This window comes from Muscardinus avellanarius, assembly GCF_963383645.1.
Source record: "Muscardinus avellanarius genome assembly, chromosome: 16".
In the NCBI taxonomy this organism is placed as follows: Eukaryota; Metazoa; Chordata; class Mammalia; order Rodentia; family Gliridae; genus Muscardinus; species Muscardinus avellanarius.
This window is the reverse complement of record NC_137802.1, coordinates 16,259,800-16,269,430: the sequence shown is the minus strand read 5'-3', so window position 1 is coordinate 16,269,430 and position 9,631 is coordinate 16,259,800. Positions and strand designations below refer to the sequence as shown.

The following is a 9,631-nucleotide window of genomic DNA, read 5'->3' as shown; positions in this document are numbered from 1 at the left end:
GTAACTCAGAGGTCGAATGCCCCTGGGTTCCACCCCCAGACCCGCAAAAAAAAAAAAAAAAAAAAAGAATTAAAAATAGGCCTTGGTGTGTAGCTCAGAGGTAAAATGCTCCTGGGTTCCAACCCCACTACCAAAAAAAAAAACCAAAAAAACCCCCACAAAACAAGAACCAGCCTCAGGGTTCAGAATTACAAGACTGCATCTTTGGTCACTACAGTTTGTTACCCACCTAGCTAACTGGCGTATTAAGGTAGATATGAAGGTAGGGCTGGAAACGCAGGAACTGGAGGAAAACTACTTTAAAAAAAAAAAAAAAAAGGCATTCTGCCCCAAGATGCGCGATAATACCTTTTTTTTTTTTTTTTTGGTACTGGGGATTGAACCCAGGGGAATTCGACCTCCGAGCTACAGCCCGTGGCCTATTATTTATTTTGGTATTATTTACTGGGGGGTGGGTGGAACCCAGGGGCTTTCTACCTCCAGACTACACCCCCAGCCCTATTTTTATAATTTAAACAGGGTCTAAGTTGCCGAGAGCTTCACTAAGTAGAGGAGGCTGGCTTCGAACCTGTGATCGATCCTTCTGAGTCTCCCAAGCGCTGGGATTATAAGCATGCGCCGCTACGCCCGGTCTAAATTGCGGAGAGGTCCTCACTAATTAGCTGAGGCTGGCCGCGAACCCGCGGTCCTCCCGTCTCAGCCTCCCAAGTACTGGGATTACAAGCGAGCGCCGCCACGCTCGGCTAAGAAAGGTCTGAAAGCTTGCTCTCAGCTTCTTGGTCACCTGTGATTTAGAGAATTATCAATGCAATTTAACATACCATGCTTCTTTACAAAAAAGTTGTTCTAAGGGAGCTTTAGGTAGTTCTTTTAGAAACAGCAGAACTACCCAGGTGGGAAAAATCAGAAGCTGTGTAAGCCTCTTTACTTGGGACTCGGCCGTGAGCGGCCTCTAGGGAAGCCACCGAGCCGAGGCGGAAGAGCGCGCCAACAAGATGGTGGCGGCACGGGCCGCTCTGTCCGCCGCGAAGCTCTACGGCCGAGCGGAGGCGTCGGGAGAAGCGAAGCCGCGGCGGGTGGTGACCCGACCACACTGGCGCGCTCGGGAGGGCGGCACGGAAAGCGCCCTGCCGCGCATGTGCGAGCGGGCAGAAAGATTCCGGGGCTGGGGGCCCAGCCCACAAAACAAGTTTTCCGAAACGTGTGGGTCGTTTAAGTCCAGTTACAGCAGAGGCGGGGCTTTTCCTGAGGCGCATGCGTCGCGGACGCCGCCGGTGGCGCCGTGGCGTGGTCTTTTCAACGCCCAGCGTAGGGACGACGTCTGAGGTGGAGGGGCGTTTAGGAGTCCCGGCACGCATGCGCTCTGCGGCCGAGGCGTTTCCTTCAGAGGGTGTGGAGCGCAGGGCCCCGCATTGCGCAGGCGCACGGCCTGTCCGGTAGGGCCAGTGGTCTAGCAAGGGGAGGGGAGAGGAGGTTGAAGGGCTTAAAAAGCCGGGTGCGCCTGCGCGCTGGTGACTGGCTGGAAGGGCTCGGGCTCTTGAGGGGCGGGGCCACGGCTGCGCGTCATTGGATGGGTAGGTGGGAGAGAGGGTGGAGACCGGGGAGTGCGTGTGCGCCTGCGCAGTGCGGGGGTGGAGGGCGGAGGAGCTGGGAAGCACGCTTGCGCGGCTGTCATTGGGCTGCTTGGTTGGTCAGTGGGGAGTCGGCGCCTGCGTACTGAGACCCGTGTGCTGCAGCGGCGGCGGCGGCGGTAGAGGCGGCGGCGGCGGCGGCAGCGGGCTCGGAGGCAGCGGTTGGGCTCGTGTCGAGCGGACGGGGTCGAGTCAGTGCGTTCGCGCGAGGTGAGGCGGGCAGGGCGCGCCTGCGCGGAGCCTCGGCCGGGGCCGGAGAGGAGGACTGGAACTGCGCGGGGGTCGGGAGGGGGCCTGGGGAGCGGCGGCCGCCGGGCGGGTTCGGTCGGGAGCGGCGCGAGGCGCGGGGCGCGGGCGCGCGGCGGCGGGCGCGCGGGCCGGCGGTTGGGCGCCGGTGACGTTGGGCGACGCAGGGCGGGGGACGGCGAGCGCGAGGCCGCCACGCGGGAGAGGCCGCCGGCGGTCACGCCGGGCGAGGGCCGGCCGGATCGCCCGGTCGGGGCCGGGGTCCCGGCGGTTGGGAGCGGGGCCGCGCGGCCACGTGAGGTGGGGGAGGGGGCTGTTTGGCGAGGGCGGGGGGGGGCTGGTGGCCGGCGGGGGGAGGGGAGGCGGCGTGGCCCCGGCCGAGCGCAGCCTTTGGGGAGGGGGCGGCCGCAGCACCGGAAGTGCCCCCAGGGGCAGCTGCCCTCGGGGTCGGCGGCCGCGTGGCCGAGCGTGGACCGGGTCCGCATGGCAGCGCGGGGACCCCTCCCCCCAGGTCCCGGCCACCGGAAGCCCCGGGCGGCCGCATGGTGGGCGGGAGCCGGCGACCCCCAGCGTGGGGAGAGCCGGTGCTCGCCGGCGTCTGAGGAGCCCTAGAATTTGGGGGGAGCGGAACGGGCTCGAGGCCCGAGTTCCGGTCGCCCCGGGGCCCGCCGCAGGCATATGCTAGCGCTGCTCGGCCTCATGGGGCCCTGGAGCTCTCCGCCCAGCCCTCACGCGCAGTGAGGCGGCCAGCCAGGCTTGAGCGCCACTCGCGAGTTGGAGGCCGCAAAGTGGAGAGACTGAGGGTAATTGGACAGAAGCCCAACTCCGCTCGACCCCTGCCGACTGCGCCTGGGAGTCCCGGACAGATGAGTCCCCACCGTGATAGGAGCGCTTCACCTTGTCACTAGTGATGGCCCCCATTGTCTGTTTTAAGAGTTCCTCGGTTTTAGAGCCCCTATCTGTATCCGCCTAGCATGATTTCTACTACTCACTACTACCAACCTTTTGCTTTCATTTATTGTCATTCACCACCCTCTACTCCCCCACTTTCTGACTGTACAGTCCAGGCCTGAAAAGCCGACAGGACCGATGCATCCTGGGTAAAGTGGGAGGGCCCTCGAGGAGAGGCTGGGTTCCTCGCTTCCCTTTGGGAACTGAGATCGAAGTGTTTGGCAGGGCGATTTAGGAAACAACTTTACTTTGTCCCCCTTGACTGCATCTGCAAGTGCCTGTTGGAGAGGCGGGAATCACCCCAAAAGAGGCATTATGGTTTCCTGTACCAGTGACTGCCTGGTGTGTGGATGGGGTGGGGGGGGTGTAACAGTCGGGTGGGGCCTTGTCCCACTGTCTCCACCCTCCCCCATTAGCTCCGCCCTTTTGCTGGCTCATAGCTGCTCACCTAATTATAGCTCTGGCTATGTGTGGGGGAAAGGGGTGGTTGGTTTCAGTGGCAAGTAACACCTGAGTCCTTCCCCTCTCACAGGAAGTAGGCCTTTCCTCATTTCTGAGATTGGGCACCTAACTCCCCAAAGCCTTCCTTTCCCAAGCCTTCATGATGGGGTGGGATCCAGCTACTGCCAGGCGCCCATAACGCAGCACTTCTTCAGTATAATTGGTCCCAGTCGGTAGTTCAAAAACTTTTAACTTTTATTTCAGGTGGGTAATGGAATAAAGGGTTGGGGGGAATGGAGCAGTGTTTCCAGAGAAGAATGGAACAGACTAAAAGTCCTATTAACTCTCATCCTTACTGACCCCAGTTCTCTTCTTGGCTTTAGTTGGAATCGAAGCCTCTTAAAATGGCAGATGATTTGGACTTCGAGACAGGAGATGCAGGGGCCTCAGCCACCTTCCCAATGCAGTGCTCAGCATTACGTAAGAATGGCTTTGTGGTGCTCAAAGGCCGGCCATGTAAGATCGTCGAGATGTCTACTTCGAAGACTGGCAAGCATGGCCATGCCAAGGTTAGAATTGCCTCTCCACATCTTGCTTTTCCCACACCTTCTGTGTCCATAGGGCTCCTGGCAGCAAGCTGCCATCATTCCTGGCCCTCAACCTTCTTTTGGCTCTTGCTTATCCTCCCCCCCCCCCCAAGTGTCTCAGTCCTTTTGTTTGGTTCCCAGCCCTTACACCCATTCAGACTACATTGTTTCCTGGTCTTCTTCCTCTTCCAGTGCACGCCCTTCTGTGCCCCCATCTTTAATCTGTCTGTGGTCCTTTATCTTCTGGCCATTCGCTCCTTCCTTAGTCCTGGTCTTTGCTTTTCCTCTTTCTTCCTTGGGCTTTCTTAAGTGCTCTTTGTTCCCATCACTTTGCTTAGGAGTTTTTCTAGCTCTAATGAAGAACACAGCATTCCCCTGGAGAGGGCTCAGTGTATTGAGTTTTCGAATCTTGTTGCTGCTTCCCTCCCCAGTTCTGGCTTTCCCTTTGGAACTCTGATGTGGTCTCAAACTCCCTCTACCTGTCCATTCCCACTGTCCTTGTTCCTTGAGCCTCCCTACTTCTCTTGGGCCATAATGTTCTTGTTAGTACTTTCATCACTTCCAGACTTACCTTGTCTTTCCTCAAAAGTTCATCTTGGTTTATTTTTAATTTCTTATGGTTTTGTTTCCTAATCTATTTTTCCATCTTTTTGTGGATTTGGCATTGAATCCTGGGTCATCATAACCCCTAATGCTTAGATCCTTCTGCATCTTTAAGTCCTTTTTAGCTCTCTTCCTTTCCTTCTGTTTCCTCAGTTTTTTTTTTCTTTTTTTTTCTGTCCTTTCCAAGTTCTCAGCCCCTTATATGGGTGTCCTGAAGCCTCTTTGTTTAAAAAAAAAAAAAAAAAACTTTTTGTCTGGAATCTTCCCATTTCCCTGGGCTCCTGGTATCTGGTTTTGTGGGTGCTTTTTGATAAGGTAACTTCCCTAAGCCTGCCCTACCACTTTGCCCTGTGTTGTCAGCCCCAGTCCAGTGGTGGTCTGTTACCGCTGGGTCTTTTTTGAGGCTTGCTTTCTTTCCTGAGTTGATTGGTTCGTTTCAAACTCCCATCATCTTTGCCCTAATGAGGTCCAGCCAGGGACAACACGAGTCTCCTTCGTCCTAGAGTGGTTGGGTTTCTCTTTGTGATGCATACACACAGGTCCACCTGGTTGGTATTGACATCTTTACTGGGAAGAAATATGAAGATATCTGCCCGTCAACTCATAATATGGATGTTCCCAACATCAAAAGGAATGATTTCCAGGTATGTAGGTGTTCAGGATGAGGATTGGGTTAGTGGTTTGTGGGGATAAAATACTGGTTGACCAGAATTGTGGGAAAGGAGGGAAATGCAGAGGGTAGAGGGTATTTGATAGAAGTTTGCTGTCACTCCAAATTGTTCATCAGAACCTTTACCCTCATCCTACCTTCACTTCTCTATCTGCCCCCAGCTGATTGGCATCCAGGATGGGTATCTATCACTGCTCCAGGACAGTGGGGAGGTGCGAGAGGACCTCCGTCTGCCTGAGGGAGACCTCGGCAAGGAGATTGAGCAGAAGTATGACTGTGGAGAAGAGATCCTGGTATGGCGCCTCTCCCCCTTTGTGCACTGTCCTCCTGCTCCTTAAGAGTTTTGCAGCATTTCCCGACTGTCCCTCTTGCTCCTCCAGATCACGGTGCTGTCTGCCATGACAGAGGAGGCAGCTGTTGCAATCAAGGCCATGGCAAAATAACTGGCTCCCAGGTGAGAGTGACAAAGCCCTCACTTTCTGCCTTCAGCCCGGTCCTGTCCTCCCCACTGTTGAAGGCATTATCTCATCTTACACGTGGTTTCTCTCTCTCACCCAGGGTGGCGGTGGTGGCAGCAGTGATCCTCCAGCCTACAGAGGCCCCTCCCTCAGCCAGGTCCCGCTGTGACCGGGCCCTTGGTTGGACGACTCCTACACAATTTATTTTACGTTTTATTTTGGTTTTCCCCACCCCCTCAATCTGTCGGGGAGCCCCTGCCCTTCACCTAGCTCTCTTGGCCAGGAGCAGGGGAGCCATGGCCTTGGTGAAGCTGCCCTCCTCTTCTCCCCTCGCACTACAGCCCTAGTGGGGGAGAAGGGGTGGGTGCTGCTTGTGGTTTAGGTTTTTTTTTTTTTTTTTTTCAAATTCAATTTGGAATCAGCTGTGGATTCTGGCAAATGGTCCTTGTGCCCTTCCCCCCTGCTTTTCCCTGGTCTGGTTCCGTACCTCCATAGCTCTTTACCCTAAGCACCACACCCACAGACTGGGGATAAGCCCCTTTCCCTGCCTGTGTCTCTCTTCTGTAATGGGGAGGGAAGAGGAAGAGAGAGGAGGGCCCTGCCCCTCCGCAGGCATCTGGGAGGGCCCTGCCCCCATGGGCTTCACCCTTTCCTGCGGGCTCTCTCCCCGACAAATTTGTTAAAATCAAACCTGAATAAAACTACAAGTTTAATATGAACTCCCCCAACTCAGCTGCTTATTTGAGTTAAATGGGTATTCTTTGACTGAAAGATTTATTCATCTCACTGGCTTGCTATGAACCTACCAGCCATCCCCCACCCTCACCATATTCCAGACAGCTGGGTGGGAAGTGACAAAGAGCAGCAGCCAGGGGTAATGGCAGGTAGATTTTATTGGCCTGGGACACACAGGGAAGACCCTCGCCCATGGGGAGTGGAGCAGTGGGGTTGAAGATAGACTCTGATGGTCACTTGTGGTAGAATCTCGGGTTCTGGCTGTGTTGGATGAAGGGGAGCCGAGGGCCAGGTTGGCTGGTAGTGGCAAAGCCTGACTGGGTGGTGATGAAAAGGAGGACTTTGTCAGGGGTATAGCATCCCTTGAATGACCTTCCTGATAAAACCCTGGGGGGAGGGATAGCCACCAGGTATAAGCCACCTGTCCTGTCTCCCTGGTAGCCGCAGGATTTTGGTTGCCATCCTTACCTTTCCTGCTGGTTGCATCTGCACAGGGAGCTGGGGGGAGGCAAGGAGTCCAGGGGCTGGATGCAGAGCCTGGGGGTGCATGGGGCGCAGGGAGGACTGCAGAGGACAAAGTACCTGAGGCATGCTGGGGATCCCTTAGCCTAGCCCTTCCACCTCCCAAAGCCCCGTACTCACTGAGTCAGAGAAGCCAGTCTGCTGGTTAGCATGTTCCATCTGCTTCTGCAAGGACAGGGCGCCACCTGGCTGGAGGAACCCTAGGTGGGGAAGAGAAACGTGGAATTTGTTGAAGACCAGGTAGAGAGGGCCTACCCGCGGGGCCAGCGTTCCTGCCCAGGGTATTATCACCTGTCTGGGTGGGCTGAAAGTGGCCATGTACGGCATAGGGCTGTGGCTGTGGCTGAGATATGTACTGCACTGCAGGAAAAGCTGACGGTGCTGAGAAAGGCAGAAGGCATGCCCGTTAGAATTCCCTTTAACAGTCTCCCTCTGGCTTTGAGGAAAGCCCCCCCCCCTTCCAAACATCACTCACCTCTGAGCTGCTGACTAGGGCTGTAGGCTGGCTGTGTGGGCCCATAGTGAGGCGGAGGCTGCGCAGTCCCATAGGCCCCACCTGGGCTGCCTTGGAATTGCCCATGCTCTGGAGTCCCTGCAAAAGCAGCTGAGCCCACGTAGTGCCGGGTCTAGGGTGGAAGGTGAGAGCTCACTACCTGTGAAGTCCTTGAAAGCAGAAATGCGGGGACTTGTGCATATCTCTGTGCCCTGTTTTTCCCCTACACAAGTACTTGGTATGTTTGACTTGAAGGCTGGTGGCTACAGTGCCTGGGAGGAAATTGTAGGGAAAAACTGGGGCTACACATCCAAGTCCACTTTTCTCACCGTAAGTACTTGGGGTCCAAACATCTGTTTGGCTCTATCTGCTGCCATGAGGGTTCCTGGGCGATTGTGTCCTCCAGGGCTTCCTAGAAAGGAGAGGGGTTTTGTGATGGCTGAAATGGGAAGCTTCAAATTCCTAGAAGAATCCTCTCAGGTGGTTTAGTCCTCACCCTGCATGCTGAGGAGATGAGTTCCAGTGTGAACAGTCAGGCTCTGCTGGTATGCAGCGGATGTCAGAGTGGTCAGGTCGCTGGGGTGAAAGTGGTCAAGGTCAAGAGCAGGTATTCTCTCTGCCATGAAACACTGATTACCTTGTCACCTGATCCCTGTTCTACTACTCTGCCCCCATTTTGAAAATACTTAGCTCTCTGATCTCACCTCTGCTCCTTTCGCCTTCGTTTCTCTTCTTCGTGCAAAACCTTCTTGAGCTGCAGGAAAAGTTGGTGCTTTTCTTCCTGTAGGGCCAAAAGCTTCTCCTGCAACTTCAGGATCTGGCAGAAGAGGGGAGAGCAGATGGAAGTCAGGAAGAGTCGGGAAGAAGCCAGAGCTGGGAACCATCAGAGATGGCTTACTTGTTCCTTGGTCTCCTCTAGTGACATTCTTTCTTCCATCTCCTTTTTCTTGCGTCTCTCCTGTTCTTCCTTCATCTTCTGTTCCATCATCTTATCCACCTCTTCCTCCTCTGGGAAATCAGCCAGACAGAATGAAAAAGCAGCAGGGTGGTGAAAAATAGCTTGAATGTTAGAGACTAAAAACCAACAAAAGCCACCGATCCCACACTCCCTTGTGCGCTTGGCATTGGCTCTTCACCTACAGTAGGCAGAGGGAAGCTTTTTATTAGGTGCTCTCCAAGGTCCTTCCCAGCTCAGGGTTCTGGAGCTGGGACCAGGCCCCTTCACGCCCACCCCAAGGGGGCTGTCCCCTCCCTCGTCTAGCCTCACCCACGGGCGCACAGCTCAGGCCGTGGGTGGGGCCAGCGCGGGGACCATAGGGCCACCCGGAACCGTGCCTCGTCCTCCCAACCGGGTCCGGGCCCGGCCCCGGCTCACCTTGCCGCTTGCGCTCTCTCTCCATCATGATGTGCCGGTGCAGCGCCCTGGCCATGGCGTTGGAAAGCTTGGGGCGCTCCAGGAGCGCGGGCATGGTGCTGCCGGGGGCGCTCGGGCCGCGGTCGCCCGGCTCTGTCACTGACTGCCAGACTTCGGACCGGACCTGCGGGGAGGCGGGCGCTCAGGGGGGCAGCGCGGGCGGAGGCGGAAGCCGGTCTGCACGGCCCCGCGCGCGGGCCCGGTCACGTGCTCGGACGCCCGCCGGCCCGCCGCCGCCGCCCGAGCGCACGGGGGAGGCGCGGGGGCCCCCGCCCGCGCCCCCGCCCCTCCCGGGCAGCCCCGGCGCCCGCCCCTCCCTACCGCCTCGCCGGTGCTTACTCCGTGGTCTCCGGCGCGCCGGGATCCGGCGTCACTTCCGGCGGCCGAGTGAACTCCTTCCGGGGTCACGGCGGCGACCGGCCTCGCGGGTTGGGCGCCCCGGAAAGGCGGAAGCGCGCGGGGACGGGTACCCGCGCGAGACAGAGGTGGAGGCGGATGCTCTGAGACGGTGTTTATTGGCTCCTTAGAAATCAGAGTCCGTAACAACTGTACAGAGGGCCCGTCCTCCTCGCGCCCGCCCGCCCCTCCTTCCTTACTTCCCCACTCCCGCCCAGTGGCCCCGGAAAAAGCAGCTTCATGTGGGCACAGGGAGACTCCTCTGGGATTCACAGTAACCAGAACAAAAACGGAAATAAATTAAGTGATATGGGGGAGGGGAGTAATAGGGAGTCATGTTCCCCAAATCAGTGCATGAATGGGGGACCCAGGGCCTGGAGCCGGGCCCCCTACAAGCTCCCTCCCATCAGCGGGAGTGTGCTGGGCCCTGGCCGCGGAGATGTCTCCACTTCCCTTCTGCATCTGAGAGCCTGCCTGCGTGCTC

The 9,631-nt window shown here is 57.1% G+C and overlaps 2 protein-coding genes across 2 annotated transcripts; one reads left to right on the top strand and one right to left on the bottom strand.

The window, feature by feature from the left end:
* The first annotated feature begins 1,835 nt into the window (after window positions 1-1,835).
* Window positions 1,836-5,816, top strand: EIF5A (eukaryotic translation initiation factor 5A). Its single transcript, XM_080713137.1, has 6 exons — window positions 1,836-1,841; window positions 3,653-3,838; window positions 4,999-5,103; window positions 5,291-5,422; window positions 5,510-5,583; window positions 5,688-5,816. Exons 2-5 carry the CDS (start codon window positions 3,674-3,676, stop codon window positions 5,570-5,572), a joined length of 465 nt encoding a protein of 154 aa, XP_080569263.1. The 5' UTR covers window positions 1,836-1,841; window positions 3,653-3,673; the 3' UTR covers window positions 5,573-5,583; window positions 5,688-5,816.
* Window positions 5,817-6,555: 739 nt separating this feature from the next.
* Window positions 6,556-8,806, bottom strand: GPS2 (G protein pathway suppressor 2; the record flags this gene model as incomplete). The annotated part of the gene is made up of 10 exons (XM_080713120.1): window positions 6,556-6,639; window positions 6,791-6,886; window positions 6,965-7,044; window positions 7,136-7,225; window positions 7,320-7,470; window positions 7,667-7,749; window positions 7,834-7,913; window positions 8,042-8,154; window positions 8,236-8,345; window positions 8,713-8,806. The coding sequence occupies 10 exons, from the start codon at window positions 8,804-8,806 to the stop codon at window positions 6,556-6,558; spliced, it is 981 nt and encodes a 326-aa protein (XP_080569246.1).
* Between the last annotated feature and the right edge of the window lie 825 nt (window positions 8,807-9,631).

What these genes read in the sequence shown, in the direction of transcription:
- EIF5A (XM_080713137.1), top strand. Translation starts at nt 3,674, where the DNA reads ATGGCAGATGATTTGGACTTCGAGACAGGAGATGCAGGGGCCTCAGCC. An exon ending in GCAAGCATGGCCATGCCAAG is followed by an intron (nt 3,839 to 4,998) that starts GTTAGAATTGCC and finishes GCATACACACAG; the next exon opens with GTCCACCTGGTTGGTATTGA. An exon ending in TCAAAAGGAATGATTTCCAG is followed by an intron (nt 5,104 to 5,290) that starts GTATGTAGGTGT and finishes ATCTGCCCCCAG; the next exon opens with CTGATTGGCATCCAGGATGG.